The sequence below is a fragment of the Panthera onca genome, chromosome B2, assembly GCF_046562875.1.
Source record: "Panthera onca isolate mPanOnc1 chromosome B2, mPanOnc1 haplotype 2, whole genome shotgun sequence".
NCBI lineage: Eukaryota > Metazoa > Chordata > Mammalia > Carnivora > Felidae > Panthera > Panthera onca.
In genome coordinates this window covers 141,410,072-141,431,462 of record NC_138343.1, presented here as the reverse complement: position 1 = coordinate 141,431,462, position 21,391 = coordinate 141,410,072, and the positions used below count along the sequence as shown (strand labels likewise).

Genomic DNA, 21,391 nt, shown 5'->3' with positions numbered 1-21,391 from the left:
ATGTGACGTGCTCAGACAGGGGCCATAAAATAATGAGGGGCAGGTCTCTTTTTATTTAATTTCAGAAAGACATAAATACCCTTTTTCTTAATTCCTGAATTGTTTCCCCTTCTATAAATTCCTCTTTTGCCTCTGTATTTCCATTAAGGCCTGGGAGTCAAATGAGTAGTTAAGGAAAAAGAAAACAGGTAAGTCAGAGGTTATAAACCAGCAGGTGACAAATTATACTCACTCTGTATATGCAGTTGTTTTGGCCCAAAGTTTTAAAGCAAATGTGTATCAGTTGCTAAGATTCTGGAGTGGGAAGATGCCATTAAAAAACAGATTTCCTGTCTCTCTGGGGGACCAGGAGCACGAGCTGGGTCTCCTGCAGTGGCAATCGAGCCAACGGAGACAGGAGGCATGCCCTTCCATCTCCAGCAGCCACTGGGCCACTCTGTTCTGCTTTACAAACCCTGCAAGCATTCGCGACTCCATGACAGATGACAAAGACGGAACTAAAGATTATAATGAACGACTGCCCACATTTGGCTCCAGAAATCTAGGTTTGCTGTTAGTGAGCAAGAGCATTTGAGAGCGCTCCTTTGATTAAATTCTATTTTTAACTCAGATGCTGTCACTAGTCCCCTTACGGGTGGGCCCGATCACCAGCAGGGCCCTCTTCCTCACCTGGTCCTTGGTAGGCCTGGGGGTGACCAAAGGCAGTGTCCCAGTTATTGGAGGTGTTTCTTTGGGCCGCGGCCCCCTCTGGCTTGGCTCCCCAGCCATCCGTGCTGTCCCAGTTTCCAGATTTGGAAGAACTCCAGGCTGACCAGGGGTCATTGCCACTGCTGACCTGTTGTTAGGGGTAAAAAAAGAGAAAGAATATTTATGACTTCTTGAAAACATTACTCAATTCAGTAGGAATTACATAATAATGAATACAACAGGGGTGCTGAAAAAGTTGACATAAATTTAAAACAATTTTAAATTTAAATAAGTACATTCAAATAATAATTTACATTTATTTTTAATGTTTATTTATTTTTGAGAGAGAAAGAGACAGAGTGCAAGTGGGGGAGGGGCAAACAGAGAAGGAGACACAGAATCCGAAGCAGGCTCCAGGCTCCGAGCTGTCAGCACAGAGCCTGATGCAGGGCACAAACCCACGAACCGCGAGATCATGACGTGAGCTGAAATTGGACACTTAACTGACTGAGCCACCCAGGTGCCCCTAAATAATACATTTTACATTTAAATAGATGAGGAAAACACAAAAAGCAGCATCAATCTTTTTTTTTTTTTTTTTTTTTTTTTTGATGTTAACCTTTTGCCATATTTGCTTAGGAACTTGACAACCAGGAACAAGGAACTATGAGACACAGCGGCTGTCTACTCCCTTTCTTCTTCCTTCCCTGTCCCTCCTGCCCCATTCGCCTCCTCCCCCACCCCCCCAGCAACTACCTTTCTGAATGTGTATTCATTTCTGCCCACGGTTTTATACTTCCACTACTTACTAATTACATTGTAAATAACTTAAGTTTTAAAAACTGACCTACACAACATTACATTGTACGTATCTCTTTGCAGGTTCTTTTTTTTTCCCCACTTAAATCATGTTTTTGAGATTATACAAGCTATGAGGTTCTGTTTTACTCACGTTAGCAATTTTAGAGCAAATCTGTTTTATTTTTGACTAGGTTTTTATTTTTATTTGAAAAAGTAATACATTCCCAGTAAAAAAAAAAAAATAACAAAAAAACCTCAAAAAGAATAAAAGGATATGCAATTTAATAAATATACCTACCACTTAAGCTGCCATTGTTTCTGGACAACTATTACTAATCAGTTCCTTATACTTAATCAAATATCCCACCCACAGAGATCCTTTTCGTTTTTAAAATTTTTTAAAAGTTTATTCATTTTTGAGAGAGAGAGAGACAGAGTGTGAGCAGGGGAGGGGTAGAGAGAGAGAGAGACAGACAGACAGACAGACTGAATCCAAAGCAGGCTCCAGGCCCCGAGCGGTCAGCACGGAGCCCGACACGGAGCTCGAACTCACGAACCGTGAGATGATGACCTGAGCTGAAGTCGGACGCTTAACCGACTGAGCCACCCAGGCACCCCTCCTTTTTGTTTTTAAACATACAAGTGGGTCCAAATGATACTTTGTGTTCTGTACTTGTGTTTGTCTCCTTCATTTAATGGCCTGAAACGTTCTCTGAGGTCCATCAGCACGAACGGGTGACATGGCTCTTCTACGCGGCTCTAGGAAGTTCCGCTGCAGTTGTCTCCCAGTTGACCCAGCATATGCTGATGCTCACATATCGTACTTTCAGTGTTTAGCTACTGCAAACAACGCCGCCATGCACATGCTTGTACATCTTTTCCCGTGTGTCCCATACGTCTCTGTGAAATTCCCAGAAAATTAATTTCTGGGCTAATGAATGTGCTTCTTCAGCTGACAGATTGTGTCAAATTCTTTTCCAAAGAGATCGTACAGTTATGTTCCTCTGTTTCTATGACTTGCTGATGGGTTCTGCCTTGCATAACAGGGGGCTACCATGCTCCAAAATTATTTTTAAACTTTGTTTTTTCCTGTACTTTCTTTAAGTAATTTTATAGTTCATTTATTAATAGCATATACTTTTGGAACAGGCAACGCATGGCACCTGATCTCAGGGAGTATTACGGTAAGACAATGGCGGCCCATCTCCCACACGGCCCCATCCGCTCGGGGCAGCCACGAGCGTTTTATTTCCTTGGTTTACACCTTTTAAACCTTCGACTTGGAACTTACTTTGATGGAGGAAATAATATAGGAATCTGACTTAATTTTATCTTTAAAAAAAAATTTTTTTAATGTTTATTTATTTTTGACAGAGAGAGAGAGAGAGAGAGAGCGAGCATGAGTGGGGGAGGGGCAGAGAGAGAGGGAGACACAGAATCCGAAGCAGGCTCCAGGCTCTGAGCTGGCAGCACAGAGCCCGACACGGGGCTCGAACTCACACACTGCGAGATCGTGACCTGAGCCAAAGTCGGACGCTCAACCGACTGAGCCACCCAGGCGCAACTGACTTAATTTTATCTTGTAGTCAGTCTGTTGGTCTGACGCCATTTAATGAAAAATCCAACTTCCCCTCACTGATTTGAAATGTCACCTTTATCACATCCTGGACTTGGACCTATCTCTGGGCTCCCTCTTGTACCGTCGGAGTCCATCTGTACAAGTACCAAGTGACCTGGGAGCCCACCAGATAGAAAACCACTCGTACTTTATCATAAATCTGTTATTTTTACACATGAACTTTAGCATCAGCTTAATGTTTTAAAACTAAAACAATCTAAACTTTTGCATCAGGATGTAAAGTTTTGAAAAACATGTTGATTTTCATTTGAATCACCTTAAACTTACAAATAAATTCAGGGAAAACAGTGCCTTAAAAAATAACTTCAGTATTGGATCTGTTTATCTAGGAACATGGAATAGCAAATTTTCACTTTTCTTGAGTCTTTTTTCTCACATAAAAAAAATTGGTGTTTAAAAAAAAAAAAGAAAGAAAAAAAGAAAGAAAGAGAGGAGAATTTGCAAGAAAGTTACCCGAACTGTGTAATATACCTAATATTCTAGAATACTACTCTGGTTGGCCTTTTTTAAATTCTCTACTGACAGGGGGTGGGGGGGGGGGTGTGGAGAATAACTGCCCGCCAACACACCAGAAGCATTATAAAAAATGGAGTGTATGTTTTACATGCAGAAATACGATTCCATTCGAACACCTCCTATACTTTCAAGAAAAAAACACAAAGTTACTAGTGGTTTTGTTCTAAGTCAAATATTAACAGCAGAAAGACATTTCATCCATACACCTGTGAACACACAGCTTCCATGAGGATACTCAAGAGCCACTCTAGTGGATTCTGTAGATGAAGGCAGTCATGCTAAAGGGCCTGACAAGCAGACTTCATTTAAGAGAATCCCTTCCTCCCATGGTTTTAAGGGAGGGTGTTCTAGTAGGCCATATGTACTCTGTGCCCTCTAAACTCTAAACTATGAGGTTTTATTTTCAGAATAAGAACTTCAAAAAGTACAGAAAGCTTGGATAGTCAGATGGCAGTAAGTACAGGCATTCATTTGTTTAATATATCTATCAGTTCCTGAATGGGTAGGCCCCACCGTGGAATGACAGGCCAAGGGCAGCATGGTCAGGGGCATTGGTTCTGGTCAGGCTGCCGGGCTGAAATTCTGCCTCTACCTCTTTCCAGCCAGGAAACCTCAGGCTAGAATTTGAAACCAGGCAGGTGGCCTCAGATTCAGAAAGACTGATGGCAACTACATGAAGTGAACTGAAAAGAAACAGAGGCTTACAAAGTAGGACAGCAAGTGCGAGAGCTCAGCTTTGCCATGACCCTGAGACTGTAATGATAGCGAAGAAAGATTTTCATCAACAGTGAGGCAACAATCAGATGTGAACTGTTCAGAGCAAGCATCCTAAAAAAAAGACAGTTCTTTTTAGAACTACTTTGTTTAAATAAAAACACTAATTCGAAAAGATACAGGCACCCCTATGTTCAGTGCAGCATTATTTACAATAGCTGAGATACGGAAGCATCCCAAGTATCCATCAACTGATGAATGGATAAAAGAACACACACACACACACACACACACACACACACACACACACACACACGAGAATATTACTCAGCCATAAAAAAGAATGATCTTGCCATCTGAACAACATGGATGGACCTAGAAAGTATAATGCCAAGTGAGATAAGTCAGTCAGAGAAAGACAAATACTGTATGAATTTACTCATATGTGGAATTTAAGGGAACAAAAACAACAAAAAAAACAATGAACAGAGGGGGAAAAAAAATCAAACAAAAAAACAGACTCCGAAGTACAAAGAACTGATCATCACCAGAGGGGACGTGGGGGGGGGGGAGGGGAGGATGGGTGCAGGAGGTAAAGGGGATCAAGAGGTCACTTACGATAAGCACTGGAAACATACAGAATTGCTGAATCATGATACTGTACACCCGACACTAAAACAACACTTTACGCTAATTACGCTTTCATTAAAAAACAAATCAATGAAATGTTTAAAAAGTTTAATTATGGCCAAAATATATAAAACTGCTTTGTGTATAAACTGCTTGGAGTAATCTATCATTTGGTTCCATATGATGATCTTAGCTCCTACCTATGTTGTGAAATCCTTGTCGGCAAATCTAGTAACTGTTTAGCTTTGTTCTCTGTTATTTTTCCTGACATTCCCTCTTCCTGTTTCAAGGTGACTCCTGCTGATAAGTCTTTCAAAACCTGGCCCACTGGAAATCTTTCCAGCTTCAATCACGGACTTCTCTGTCTCTATCACGGACTTCTCTCTCAGATGACCGGTACTGACCGCCAGGCTCCTCCTCTAATACCACACAGTCTGCCTCTTTCCAACTTTTTCTGAACCCACCTTCCCACACTTTGTCCTCTGACATTTCTGCTTTCAATCGCCAACACCCCTTGGGTCCCCCAACCACAGGCATTTGGCCAAACAACCCATTCTGCTCCTGACCTGAGGTTTCAAACCTTCTGCCTCTTCTCTTTCTTCCCGCCTTCCTTCCCTCTCTCCTGCGCGGCAAGGTCTTTATCCTCTTCCTCCCCCCCCCCCTTTTTTTTAATGAATATTATACCTATTAATCCTAATGACAAGTTTTACTATTCCCAGTATATGGACGAAGATGCAACAGTGAGGCTTCTGTGCCAGCAAGAGTGTGTTTTGTCTCCTGAGAGAGAAATGTGTATCATATCCAAGACTCTTCTATTAGATATGCCTTGGAGACTGATATTTTTTTTTTAATATGAAATTTATTGTCAAATTGGTTTCCATACAACACCCAGTGCTCATCCCAACAGGTGCCCTCCTCAATGCCCACCACCCACTTTCCCCTCTCCCCCAACCCCCCATCAACCCTCAGTTTGTTCTCTGTATTTAAGAATCTCTTATGGTTTGCCTTCCTCCCTCTCCGGAACTCTTTTTTTTCCCCTTCCCTTCTCCCATGGTCTTCTGTTAAGTTTCTCAAGATCTACATATGAATGAAAACATATGGTATTTGTCTTTCTCTGACTGACTTATTTCACTTAGCATAATACCCTCCAGTTCCATCGTTGCTGCAAATGGCAGGATTTCATTCTTCCTCATTGCCAAGTAGTATTCCATTGTGTATATAAACCACAACTTCTTTATCCATTCGTCAGTTGATGAACATGTAAGCTCTTTCCATAATTTGGCTACTGTTGAAAGTGCTGCTATAAACATTGGGGTACAAGTGCCCCTCTGCATCAGCACTCCTGTATCCCTTGGGTCAATTCCTAGCAGTGCTATTGCTGGGTCATACCTCCCCTGCTCTTTATGGTACCAAACACCTCCCGACTCTGTCAACCACAAGATTAAGAACCCCTCATTAGTTCTCTCTGCCCAGGGAGTAAATTCCAAGCTCCTTAGTCCGTCAGTCAGGACCTAACTTTTCCTTGGTCGCAACCCCATTCTCATTACTCACCACTGACCTGCCTTATGCTTCGACCTTCAGGTTCCCAAGCTTCCCTGCACTCTTGCCTCCGCTCACGCTATACTCTCTATCTGCATACAAAACCTTCTTCCTCAGCTTCCCAAATTATGTCAAAGTCCTGGCCCATGTACGACCCCGGCCTCAGAGCCTGCTGGCCTCATGTTCTCCCAAAGTCAGTCTTCTACTGGAGTTATTTCATATCAGTTGCTCACTCCCTGTAGTAATTCATGGGCATAATGCCTTTTTTTTCTAAATGTTTTTTAATGTATTTTATTTATTTTGAGACAGACAGCACAAGCAGTGGAGGGGCAGAGAGAGAGAGAGAGAGAGAGAGAGAGAGAGACTGACTCCCAAGTAGGTTTTGCACTGTCAGCACAGAGCCCCACTAGGACCTCTATCTAATGAACCTTGAGATCATGACTTGAGCTGGAATCAGGAGTCGGACGTTTAACCAACTGAGCCACCCATGTCCAAAGGCCTGTCTTTAAAAAAAAACAAAAAAACAAAAAAAAACAAAAAACATTTCCCCCAAAAGATTCTCAAAATGTCTTACATAAAGTGGCAAAAACTGACAAATTTTTTTTTTTTTTTTACTTAAAGTGGTTAATATGTTTTTTTTTAATGCTTTTGTCACTGGCTTTTCAAAAAATACATGACGTTCTTAATCATTTGTAGCAAATACATATTATTCTTGGCAGACACCTAATCTTCATAACATTATCATTTATTTTTCACAAAGAAGGAAATCAGATTTTCCTTACGTTCAGTGACTTCAGTCTTTTCAAGGAAAACAACCTGCTGTGGTTGATCACAGGATGAATAATTTTCAGCACGTGACACTACCATACTCTTAAAATAGCAATGCCTTTCGAGTTATAAATGCAGTTATCAGCCCACTGCAGAAAAGTTGGCAGACAGACAGGCATTAGGTGGACAAAGGGGTGGGCACGTGTGTTTGATAAAGTAAGAATAGTAAAATGTTAATGGTAAAATCTAAAAGGTGAAAACATGATTATTCACTATGAAATTCATTTAACTTTTTCTATGCGTGAACTCTTAACAAAATGCTGGAAAATCCAACACACAAAATTTGTTCATATAATCATTTTGCCTTCTGAATTCCAGTAGGGTGTATGCAGGGGATCCAGAGAAGGGCTGTGTCCCTCAGGGCCACCAGTGATCTCCTGTTGCCTGGCATGTAGTAAGTTCTCAAATTATTTGTTAATTAGCATGCTCCCAAAGCATGTTTGCCTGAACCTCTATCATGAACACATTTTAATCTGCCTTGCACTAGAACTGGCTGATATGTCTGATGCTCTCCCAGCCCCCACTCCGATGAAATTAAAATGCTTCTTATGGCCAGGAGCAATGTACTCAACATATTTGCTGATCTAAATTTAACAGCTACCTTATCCTCATAAGACAAGTAGAGAAATCCATTTATATTGGCCTTATGTCATGAGACATTTAAATGTATCCACTGGAAGGTAAGGTAAGGTAAGTTTCTTAAGAAAGCAGACTGGCTTGTAGCTGACAGAGCCAGAAGGACCATAAAATGGAGTCACAATGGCCAGGCAGGGGTGAGAAGTGATGGGCGTTCAGGACGTGATCACCAGAGGAAAGCTGGGCATCTTCCAAATAAATAATATGGGGGTAAAAAGGGGCAAGGATAAGAATACTGGTTTTTGTTTTAATGTTTATTTTTGAGAGAGACAGAGCACAAATGGGGTAGGGGCAGAGAGAGACAGAGACACAGAATCTGAAGCAGGCTCCAGGCTCCGAGCTGTCAGCACAGAGCCTGGCACGCAGCTTGAACTCAGGAGCTGTGAGATCAGGACCTGAGCCGAAGTCAGAAGCCCAAATGACTGAGCCACCCAGGCGCCCCAATACTGGTCCATTTAAGGGAGTTTTAAATCCCTTAATGAAACTGTAGGAATCTATTTCTTGTGGGTATCGCGGTTAAGATCTTAGGCTTTCAGAGCTGTCTAGGTTTGAAGCCCAGCTTTACCACGTACTAGCTGTATGAACTTGGGCAACTTACATGATCTCTCTTTGTTTCCATGCTTATACAATAGATATAATAACGTGAACTTCGTCACGGGGGCTTTGAAAGGATTCAATGAAACGGTGCACACAGAGCACATAACACAAAACCTGGTCCATGGTATGTGCTCAGTAGAGGTTACCTTATTACATGGCAGCTCAGCTAGAATATATAGAAAAGAATGAAGACTGGCAATTCGCTGAGTAAACGCCATGTGAATGGTTCACCTGTTAGTATGCGCTTTAGAGGAAAAGATGGGAAGTTGCATTTCCAATGGTTTCATTGCCAGATCATGCCTCAGGGGCGCATCCCCTCAGAGGGGATAACAGCCACTTAAGATATTTTCTATTCTCCCTAATGATCCGTTGGCTTCAGGTACATAAAAGAAAGAGGAAGAAGACAAACCGTTCACCAAAAAGTTCAACAGCAACTCTTAATTCTTGGGGTGCTCGGCACAAACATTTTCTGGGTGCTAGATGCCAGAGCCTTCCAAGTCCAACCCCTCCTGTACCAAACAACCTGGCCACGAAGACTTGGCTTAATGACCCTGCGGCCTCTGACTTTTTTGCCTCCAATCCCAATAACCCCCGACCGCAGGCATTTGGCCAAAACAACCCGTTCTGCTCCTGAGCCAAGGCTTCAAACGCAGGGCTGCCTCTTCCTTCCTTTCTTCTGGCTTTCCTCCTTCTCTCCCTCTGCGGGGCAAGGTCTTCATCCTCTTCCTCGTCCACCTTTTATGGTACCAAACACCCCCTAACGCCGCCAACCATGTGACTGAGAACCCCTCACTGGTGCTCACCGCCCCTGGAATAGATCATCGGTCAAGTCTCAGTGACCAGCTGTCCTAGGGGCACAGCCCCGCTGCTCTTCCTGTTCCCACCTAGCCCACGCCCTATGTCTCCATGCCCCAAGACGGCCCTCGGTGAGATACTTCACCTACAACCATCGCCTCACCTGGGGAAAAGGGTTACGTCATGAGGTTTTAAATGTTTATTTCCTCTTGCATTCAAGTTTGAATTTTACCTTATTTATGGTAGGAGAAGGAGAAGATGAAGAAGGTGGTGACTGGCTGAGACTTTCAATACAACCAATCTGAGCCAAAATATCCACCTTAAAACAAAAGAAGTGCTCAGTAAACGGGGCAAAGAAAGAGCACACCCAAGCTTCTAACTAGAAACAGCAAATTCATGGCAAGGCTAAGTTCACCAGAAAATTCTAGCATGCTGCTCATTCCCAGACATTCCATGCAAAAAGCAAAGCCCCAACTGTGTATTAGTGGGTTGTCTTCAGTGCATATTCTAGAGACTGTTGTCCTATCGCGGTATTACTAAAGCACTAAAAATAAGCAGAAGCAGCACAGAAGGAACGGAACAAATAGCATGTGGGTCATACAGCCGATGAGAAAAACCCCAGAGGAAATGCAAAGTCAAGCTGTTAAAAACGTCAAGATGCCGAGCCAGTGCTTTCAAAGCCACCAGACACGTGAGATGAGCGAAGCCACCCGGCTGACAACGAAGGAACTGCAGAGTCACGATGGAACCCAGCAAGCCCAGGTGAGAGCACAGAACCCGTGAACGCAGGAGCAAAGGTCTCCGGTGCGCGCTCCTGGCTCAGTACGCAGCGTCGTTGTGGGAACACGTAACAGATCGGCTCCCATGAAGCTACTCGATGCCCAAACTGGCATCGTTGTCAAGAGGACAACTGCGGAGCCCAGTGTCCAGGCTTTGAGCCCACTGTGCAACTATCCAGTAGGGAAGTCATTACCAGAACATTCACGTGGTGCTACGAGAATGCACTTTTCACTCTCCAGGTAGGACTCTCTTGTTAAGTAAGTGGTGGTATTATTTCCATTTTATAGATACAGATAAACTTGACTTTGGAAATCAATTAATACAAAGGAGGCCATCAAGATGATCCAGTTTTCCACTTAAAACTAAAACTATTTAAAAAAAATACAAAATATATGAAGCAGTTTTCCAATCATTGGGCATCAGACAATAAAGGACCCGATCCTGCCTAGAGAGACTTTCTAAGCCACAGATTAGGGATGAAGAACCCACACAAAGACCAGTGGTCTCTGTGAATTGAGAAGACAGAACTGGCAGCCTGGAGCGGAGGGCCAAAGAGGAAGAGAGCTGCACAGAGAACCATCTACGGACCTGGGCCCTGGGCTCACACTAAGCGGCAGACCACACGCAAGGATGAAGTATCAATCTCTCGCATCAGATGGTTCTCGCCGGCCAGAGTGGAAAACCTCACGAGTCACAGGGCATCGGGTACACTACTAAGAAGGGTTTGCCTCAGTAGGCAGGCAAAAATACCCCTAGATTAAACGTTGCTCTGGTCCCACTTCAAAAAGCTTAAAATAATGTGACAGGATTAAACTATTTCTAAGTAACTTAACTGTATACCAGAACAAGACCCAAAAATATTTATGGGAATACAAAAATATCCAGCGTATAACAAGGTGAAAATCACAAGGTCTGGCTTCCAATAAAAAAAAAAAAAAAAATCACCAGGCATGAAAAGAAGCAGAAAAATATGAACCATAGATAAGAGAAAGACCAGTCAATCAAAGCTGACCCAGTAATGACATAGATAACAGAACTGGCAATATTTCAGAGCAAGAAAGCTTCCAGATATCGATGAGCTAGAGGAAACATTTTGAATGGGCTTCCAAGGGGTGACAGTTATAAGCCTAAAAAAGAAAAACCCACTCTGGTGGAAATACATTGAATCAATGTAAACCGCTGGGTCCACAACAATACCAAAAAAAAATAAATAAATAAAGATGGGAAAACTCATTTGTCACTACTTGAGGCAGCTATTAAAACAACTTCTTACCTGGAAAACTGGGAGTTAAAGGGAAGGAACTAAATATCTATACCTAATTCCAGCAGAAATTGTTTCCCAAGGTAGCTAACTAGCTCCAACTGGTAAAGGAAAAGAGCTATTTTACAGAAGAAAGTCACCTTTTACAGTGTGGGAGAAACAGCCTGACTGATTCAGGCAAGGCTTATCATTGGTGGTAAACAAATAGGAGAATGGTTACCAGCACTGAATCAATACCAGACAGATGACCTTCTGGTCACAAGGAAACAATGTAACTAGATAGTGGAAGCACAAGACTGTCATCAACCTGACCCAAGGTCATTGTGATCAATGACCAGACACTACGTCTTCTGATGTGATATAGCGTGAATATAGGATATCCCTATGGTATATTCTTGTCTCAAATGTTCAATTTGAATCCACTGAGCCTTTAGGTACAACTTCCAATTTGTAAGAAGTACAGAGGATAGAGGAACAACTTGAAGGACACCAAAGGAACAATGTGACAAATCCAAAAGACTGGAATTCTACAGTAAAACTAAGTCAATAAAAAAGTAAGGATTGTGCTGGAAAGAAAGGACACATGTGAGGGACATAATGGACACAACCAGACATAACGCTTGCCTGCACTGAACACCAGTTCATAAACGAGCTGTAAAGGACATTCTGGGGGCTGCTGGGAAAATTAAAAGTGGTCTGGATATTATGGCAGATGAAAATTTACTGAAAAGGAAAGGATCGTCAACCTTTAAAAGGTTACAAACAGCAGGTACTCAATGTGTCTCATCCAGGTAAGCACGTGGGTAACCATGCTCACGCAGGGAAAATAAGGTATGCACCAAGGTGTAAACAGTAGTCATGCACGGTGTGGATGTGGCGTTTTTCTTTTTGCTAGCCTGAATTTTCCAATTCTCTACAGTGTTTATGTACTGCTTCTAAAATGATAAAAGGTTACTTTAAAAAAGTATTTTTAAAGAAAATAAAAACACTAGTCTGCAACCGCTGACCGCAAAATGAGAGGTTCTGGTTTTGTTATATTTTGCTGTATTTTCTTCTATATGACATCTTGAGGGGGACCTGGACCAGTAAGAAGCAAACTCCTACTTCTGACAACAGGGCAAGGACTTGTGTGGGTGCTGATATCTGACTCATTCACTGGTGTCCCAGTAAGCAGACAAGATGTGGTGTGAGAAGGACAACCTTCACCGCACACATCACAACAGCATCCATATGGGAGCAGCTGGGACAAGATGCAGAGAAGGGCAATGACGCCACTGTTTCTGTGTCCTCTGAAACTAGGTTGGATACTGAGAGTGATTTAGGTCTGAGGATTAATGAAAAAGGGAACATGTCTTTCATTAAGGTTGCTTTTTTTTTTTGCATTTTTATAATATTCATTTATTAGTTTCTTGATAATAATTTGAAATAATTTGAGAAAAATAAACTGTAGCATTTTGTAAATATAAAAATTAAGTGGTATACTCCCAGTTGGTAATTGTAGGTTTGTAGTTTCTTTTTTTTTTTTTTTGATTTAACTTTATTTTTTATTTTTTAAAATTTACATCCAAATTAGTTAGTATACAGTGAAGCAGTGATTTCAGTAGATTCCTTAATGCCCCTTACCCATTTAGCTCATTAAGGTTGCTTTCTATCTGGCTCTCTACCAAACCAGCAAACAAGAGTACAAAGGACATACGATGGCTCGACAGAAGTCAATTCATGGTCACCGCTCTGGCTGCCCACTTGGTTCCTTACAGGAGACGCTCAATCAATACAGGTCAGAGTAGACCACTCAGTCTGAGAAGCCTGCCAGTTAAGAGGAGTCCTGAATCACGGGCTCACTGCCCTTCTTGTTGTTACCTTGGAGCAGAGACAGTGGAAGCATTCCAGGGCTCCCGTAACACCACACGTGGGATTTCTCGCCGTGCCTCCCTCACATGCTCACACACTCTGTTGTCAGCTGGCCTACCCTGCCCTGACTTATCATTCCACTCTCCCCTCATACATGGTCTCCTGCTTGGAAGGAAAGATGGAAGGAAGGAATTTTGTAACTAGAAATGTCCAGGGCAAGACTTTGTCCAGGGATAAGGAACAAAAATGAAAAGAAAGTTGCTTGCTCTGTGAAGGTTGAGGCTTATTATAGTTTTTCTTCTTTTGTTTTTGTAACTCATCTGCTTGACCGAGGTACTAAAGTCTTTACCTGACATTTTCTCCTTCATCAGATTGTAATGACCGTGTGCCAACTGTGTCAGGAAAAGGGAACAGAAAGCAAAGACTGTGATTTCTATGCCCAAGAACATTTCAATAGTTTCTGACAACAATTTAACTCTTTTTCTCAAAAGAACCTACAGTAGGTACAAAATCTCTTATGTAAAGAGCCTAGCCATTTCTACTTGGAATGTTTAAGAATTTGAAAAATTTCCTGTTTTCTTGTTTATAGATCTTTTGCTCAGAGGAAATTACCTAATTGTAATTCATCTAATTCAGATAAACCTCGACTAACTTCACAAAACCACTGGTCAGAATATAAAACTTGTACCTTCTTTTAAGAATGAGGCTAGATCACAAGAACCGATGAAATGCATTTGCACTAACTGCAAATGACCCAAAAAGTACAACTGGTTTAACAAGCCCTTTGTTAGTTCATATTCTGAACCCACAGATGTCAATTCCAGATATTTATTTTTAAAATACAGAATATTAAAACATTACAATTCATATTAAGAAATGGGGACAACTGGGGGGTGCCTGAGTGGCTCGGTCGGTTAAACGTCTGACCCTTGATTTCAGCTCAGGTCATAATCTCACAGTTCGTGAGGTTGAGCCCCACATGGGGCTCTGTGCTGACAGTGCAGAGAGAGATTCTCTCTCTCCCTCTCTCTGCCTCCCCTGCTTGTGCTCGCTTGCTCTCTCTCAAAATAAATAAAACATTAAAACACACACACACACACACACACACACACACACACACACACACACACAAAAGAAATGGGGATCTTTGTATTAGTTTAGAGAGTTTACTTACTTCGTCAGCACGAAGTCTTAAGTAATATCGGTAGCTTTATGTCCCAGATAGGATGAGGCTACGAGTAACCTCCAGATGGATCTAACAAAAGTCCATGCAGGACAGGCTTATGGACACTTGTGATGATGGGCCGTGCTAGAACAATGCTCACTGGCCCTTCACCAGAGCAGTTTTAAGGTAAAAAACAAAACAAAACAAACCCTTTGCTTCTGTTATTTGTTTCCTATTAGACGAAAGCAAACAATGACAAACCACCCTAAACAATGAATTTCATAGCATGTACTTTTTTTTTAAGCATTTTATTTTGATTTTTTTAGCGTTTATTTATGAGAGAGAGAGAGAGAGAGAGAAACAAGCAGGAGAGGGGTAGAGAGAGCAGGAGAGAGAGAGTCCCAAGCAAGCTCCATGCTCAGCATGGAGCCAGACGTGGGGCTCAGTCTCATGAACCATGAGATCATGATCTAAGCTGAAACCAAGAGTCAGATGCTTACGTGACTGAGCCACTCAGGCGCCCCTGATAGCACGTAGTTTTGGAAAGGTTCCCTAGGTGCACAAAGCTGTCTTATATAAAGCAAGGATCCGTGATCAATAAAGCATGGAAAATTAGTATCACTAGCCTAATGAAGTTTTGGGGAGAAATGTCAACAGATCCTTTAAATAGATGTATACAACCTTCCTTACAAAGCTCTGTAAGCAACTAAAAAGAATTCACATGGGGGTGGGGAGACAGAGAGAACCTTTCCAATAGGGTTTTGTAAAGAGGAAATCTCAATAAGAATTATGAGAAGTCTATGGCATTACAGATCTCATTTGAGGTAATGAAATAATAAGCAAAATTAATACCCATGTGACATTTTCTTTTGCTGATTTATTTTTATTTTTTATTTATTTATTTTTTTTTTTAATTTTTTTTTTCAACGTTTTTTATTTATTTTTGGGACAGAGAGAGGCAGAGCATGAACGGGGGAGGGGCAGAGAGAGAGGGAGACACAGAATCGGAAACAGGCTCCAGGCTCCGAGCCATCAGCCCAGAGCCTGACGCGGGGCTCGAACTCACGGACCGCGAGATCGTGACCTGGCTGAAGTCGGACGCTCAACCGACTGCGCCACCCAGGCGCCCCTGCTGATTTATTTTTAAATGGTCTACAAAATGGCCTTAAAATGGCCTAAGCATGGATTTGGGGGTGGGGGTGGGGGGTGGAATGAGAAAGGGAAATGTAGTTCCAACATAAAATTACTATGGTCTTCCTTATCCCTTAACCAACAAAAAAACCCTTCATAACAAATATCATTACACTGAAAATCTCTGAATAAAAAGACATCATTTCCCTAAATACCCACTTAACTTTGAGCATGTGTTTAATATCCAAATGGTTAAAAGATAGTTAACAATCTCAGTGGGTCTCCTGTAGGAGAACGAGCTACTTTTGACTGGGAAAACCGGTGGGTGGTAGAATGAGGTGCTATGGTGGCTCCCAGTCCCCCAGTCGATGTTGAGAACACAAACCTCCCTAGAGAGAATTCGGGTTGGACTCAGTCAATCTCATAACATTTTCCATTGTAAAATACCTTTTTAAAAAAATTGTTCATTTACTTATTTTTGAGAGAGAGAGAAAGAGTGTGTGCGTGAGAGTGCAGGGGAGGGGCAGGCAGAGAGGGAGAGACAGAATCCCAAGCAGGCTCCGCATTGTCAGTGCAGAGCCCGACACAGGGCTCGAGCTCCTGAACCAGGGGATCATGACCTGAGCTGAAATCAAGAGTTGGATGCTTAACCGACTGAGCCGCCCAGGCGCCCCTGTAAAATACTTTTTGCTGTATTGACAAATGAACCAAAAAATCACTCCCACGTTTGTAGAGAACTGTATTATGGTGCAAGGCCTCAGAGAGGTTATGGGAATAGAAAAAATAAGGCAAAATCTCTGCTTCTCACCAAGCTCGCAAGTTTATAATTAAGTAATATAATCTGTGATTAAGAATCACAAATAGCACAGAGGGAATCAAGAAGAGAGAATGAAAGACACACACACACACACACAAAAAGAGGCTTCACAAAGGACATGATATTTGAACCTAACCTTGGGGGCTGGGCAGACTTGAAAGATGGAAGGAGTCACTCTATCATTCTTGGAGGCAAAAGCAAAAGATACAAAGAGGAGGTGGGACAGCATGGGGTCTATCTGGAGAAGGGCCAGTTTGGCTGGAGCCTATCATAAGGACAAAGTAAGGATGGGGCCATGTGGAGGAATCAGACAAACAAAACAGGTTGGAAAAAGTCTCGTCGCACCTCAAGTTCAGATGCTTTTCTTACACAAGTTCCCTACCATGCATTGTTCAGTGTCCACCTGTCCCACTCTGACAGGGTAGTGGCTACCTGCTCGACGGATCTCTCTCGATGCGCAGAAGGGGTCACTTGGTTCAGGAGTCGACGGGGGAGCCCCTACAGTTTCTCGAGCAAAGAACCAAAACACTTAATCATCTTATCGTAGAGGCAGTGGTGTGTAAGATACTGTCACGAACAATTATTAAATCTCTATCAAGTACTACATTACATACTTGAGAAGCAGCTCTCCATTTACTCATTCCTACAATCGTACGAGGTTTCCCAGATGAGGAAATGGAGGCATGGAAGGGAAGAAACTTACCTAAGTCTCACGGAAGTATGAGGCCTGGGATTAAAAGCGAGGGTTTTTCCTGCCCTTGCCCATGTAAAGGATGCAGGACCCTCCCGTCAGTAACTGTGGCTGCCAACGGCACTCGGCTAGGGTTTTATGAAAGAAGGGCAGTACGAGCATGTCAGAGAAAGGAAATGGGAAAGGGAGAAAGAGAAACTACTTCTGTGGGGAAATGAGTGATTGTGCTCATGCTCTGAGACACAGAAGGGATAGGCGGACGGAGACGTTCAACAAGAAGCTGGAAAATGAGCAAACTGAAGAGAAAATTCAAGACTGGAGACAGGCATAGGGGAACATCCACGTGGCAGGAGAGGGAGAGGTTGGAAGAAACCAGTGCAGATGCATGAGAACACCCATGGAAAAGGGAAGAGGTGAGAAAAGAAGCAAAGTATTTATTAAATGTCTTCCGTGTACAACACCCCTTTCTACAAGGGGCCTAATCCTGCAATTCCGGAAGCCACAGCTCACACGGCATCACATTCAGGTCTGGTGGCAAGGCTCTGGTGCTTCCCAGAGCCACCCCACCCTGGGGACGGTGCTGGTGGCAGGGGATGAGGAACCCGGCAACAGGAAGACAGATTCATGGGGAACTGGGAGGCGGTGTGGTAAAGACAGAAGCAGTTCATCCCAGGGATGTAGATCTTGCCAGTATTTCAAGATAGAAAAATAAACCTCTCAAGTCAAAGGCTTCAGATGAAACATCTAGTTTCACAGAACTTTTAATTCACGTGTAATCCCTATTGTTCTTCTTCAGAAAGTACAGGGGTGTCTGGGTGGCTCCGTAGGTTAAGCATCTGACTCTTGATTTCAGCTCAGGTCGTGATCTCACGGTTCGTGGGTTCAAGCCCCACGTTGGGCTCTGCGCTGACTCGTGCAGAGGCTGCTTGGGATTCTCTCTCCCTCTCTGCCCCTCCCCCTCAAAACAAATAATAATAAAAAAAAAACTTAAAAAATTAAGTACAAAACTTCCCATTAATTTCTCAAAAGTAAATACTCCACAGAAGCAGCCACCTCCGAGGTTTGTAAAGATCTATAGTGAGAAGCTTCTCAGAATCAAAGCAATGGTGTAACTGAAACACTGATAACTGGGTGAAAACCAAGACTGGGGCGACTGTCCCCACATACGTCTCTGAATGGCGGCTGGTGGCACAGCTGCCACATGAAACGCTCTTGCAGCTGGAAAATACCAGATAAGTCCCTAGTAACAAAACTAGTATGAACCACTAGAAACTATTCTCCTTTTCTAAAGGTACTGCAATAGTGGTCCTCATCCACCTTAAGATCTGTATTAGAGTAAGAAAACAATGAGAATTCGATTCATTTCCTGGTTATGCTTCAATAAATGTTGTACACACAATTTGCATCTGTGGTGTGTGCGTACTCAAGCACGGGAAAGATAACATTACTGATGTGCTTTTAAAAAAGAATCAGATGTGGGGCGCCTGGGTGGCTCAGTCGGTTAAGCGGCCGACCTCGGCTCAGGTCACGATCTCGCGGTTCGTGAGTTCGAGCCCCGCGTTGGGCTCTGTGCTGACAGCTCAGAGCCTGGAGCTGCTTCGGACTGTGTGTCTCCCTCTCTCTCTGCCCCTCCCCCACTCACACTCTGTCTCTCTCTCAAAAATAAATCAACTTTATAAAAAAAAATTGTTTAAAAACAACAGACGTCCACACCTATACATCTAAACCCACACTCATGCTTCCCACCATGTGGCCACCCTGGGCTCTGCCTGGCCAGGTCCCTATGGTCAGACGTGTGTGTCCCCACGTCCTCATGTTGGACCTTGCACGGTGAATCCGCAGCCCACGTGGCTGAGTCCCAAGAGGAGCTCTATAAGTAAACTCAGAACTGCTGAGGCACAGAGTAGATGCATTTTAAATATTAATGCATGTTACCAAACTGTCTTCCAAAAGGCTTCGTTAATGTATCCTTCCCCCACCTTTGCAGCAGAATGCCTATCGGCATATTCCTTTTCTCACGTGGGGTATTAAAACATTTTTATTCTCTGCTAATTTAATAGCAGACACTAAAAATGAGTATTTTCCTATATTTATTGGCTGTTTGTACTACTTTTCCAATGAAAAATCTGTTCCCACCCTTTGCTCATTTTTTTTTCTCCTGAGCTGTTCATCTATTTCTATAGATTTGCAGGAATTCTTTGTATGTTAACAGAATTAGACAGTTTCTGTGGTATGTGCGAAATATTTTTCTAGTTTAGTATTACTTTTTTACTTAAATGCATCCATTCTTTCCTTAACGGCCGCAAGACACTGTGCTGTCTTTCCACATTCCAAGGTTATGAAAAAAATGTCCTTGATATTCTCTCCAAGTACTTAAAAAATAAACAGCTTTACCGTTTTCCAAGCTAAATTGTCCCAACAGATTTAAAGAATACTGCATCATATTCCTCTGACATTTCCAATCCTAGTCTATACCACAACCAACAACTGGACTATGTTTTACAGGTAAGGGATCCCCCCCCCACCATGAACTAGTAAAGGGAGAAAAAGATCACAGTGGGTCATTGTGATAAAAGTACCCTGTTCTCTCCTCTACACCAGTGACTGCATGACCTCTGCAGCTGCTCAGTAAGCAGCCAGAACAAGAAGGTACCTCAAGCACCCTGAAATGAGGAATTTTAAGAAAAGCTCAAGGAAGTGCTTTTTACATATTAAATTACAAATTTATGAACTAATTACTCTGACATGTAGGACAGATTAAGAATACAAAGTCAAGGAAGGGTCAGACAGATTAAAAAATAGCAGGCTCAAAATAAGCTATTCAAGGAGATCTGCAGACGGATAGAACCTTTTAGAGAGATTAAAAAAAAAAAAGATACACGATTTAGAGGAAAGATACAACAGTCAGAAAGTTGGATAACCAGGAGCTGAATGCAGGGCTTTAAATCTGCGTGTGTGGGAAGAAAGCCAAATTTCAAATCATCGGTGCCGAGGACAGCAGACAGATGCTGGTTCGGAAGTGAACGGTGTGCGGAGGGGACAGGGGGTGTGCCCTGCACGGCCTGACCGGGGGACAGAGAGAGCCGGCGCCTCTGACATACTTGTCCTCCAAATCAGACTGACCTCTGGGAGAGAACACAGTGCCAGAGTAATTAGAAAATCCCAAGAGCCACATCCCTGGGACAAAAACGGTATTTTCTCATTGACATCCAGAAAATGAAAGAATGAGTAAACCCGACAGCAAAAGTTTTAAAAGCTACTAATTGGTAATGGCTGCCTGGTTTCTTGGTCATGACAGTTTTCATGGTACGTATGAACATCATCACCATTTTGGCCTATTTAAGTTATTTTCCTATCCCAGATAACCGAAAGCATAGACGGTTATTAAAAATATTTTTACTTGAGGGGCGCCTGGGTGGCGCAGTCGGTTGGGCGTCCGACTTCAGCCAGGTCACGATCTCGCAGTCTGTGAGTTCGAGCCCCGCGTCAGGCTCTGGGCTGATGGCTCAGAGCCTGGAGCCTGTTTCCGATTCTGTGTCTCCCTCTCTCTCTGCCCCTCCCCCGTTCATGCTCTGTCTCTCTCTGTCCCAAAAATAAATAAATGTTGAAAAAAAAAAAAATATTTTTACTTGATTTAAATTAAATCCAAATGCTCAGTTAATTATGGTCATGCTTGCTTTATTCTGTTACTTCTAGTTTAGTTCACTTTTTCTTTGCTTTCAAAGGATCTGGCTAGATTTAGTATGTCCGAACGGATTAGGAAAATCCGACTTCGAAAAGGGGGTTATATTTTCTTCTAAATAACCTGGAAGAAAAAACATTTACACTTATGCTAATCCGTCTGTATTGCTACATTTAAACACCGAGGAAGCTATTTCACAACAGGACAAGACTGGAGCCTGACTGCAACTTTGTGTGCAGAGTGCTGCAGCCTATCCTGAGATAATGATTGATGTAGGTCCTTGAATTAAAATAAGACGAATTGGGACGCCTGGGTGGCTCAGTCCGTGGAGCATCCGACTCTGATTTCGGCTCAGTCATGGTCTTGCAGTTTGTGTGTCGGGGCCCCACGTCCAGCTCTGTGCTGACAGCAAGGAGCCTGCTTGGGATATTCCCTCTCTCTCTCTCTCTCTCTCTCTCTCTCTCTCTCTCTCAACACTAAAAAAATTAAAACAAAAATAAGATGAATATTTCCATCTTTTGTCTCCTTCATTTATTCTACGATCATCTGAACATCATTCCCTTATATTAAAATGTTCTCTTTTACTCAGTGCAAACCCATTTCCCTGAGGTTTTTGTCTAACTCAGTGAAC

The 21,391-nt window shown here is 42.6% G+C and overlaps 1 protein-coding gene across 3 annotated transcripts in view; it reads right to left on the bottom strand.

Moving 5' to 3' along the window:
• The window catches only part of SNX9 (sorting nexin 9), a 125,312-nt gene that overhangs the window by 40,826 nt on the left and 63,095 nt on the right, over positions 1 to 21,391 (bottom strand). For 2 of the 3 annotated variants that reach the window (XM_078447511.1, XM_060616998.1), the window contains exons 5-6: positions 9,615 to 9,701; positions 670 to 835 (exon numbers count right to left, since the gene is read on the bottom strand). In XM_078447511.1, coding sequence (XP_078303637.1) covers positions 670 to 835; positions 9,615 to 9,701 — 253 coding nt within the window. The remainder of the gene's footprint in view (positions 1 to 669; positions 836 to 9,614; positions 9,702 to 21,391) is intronic. The other variant, XM_078447512.1, reaches the window with a different exon arrangement.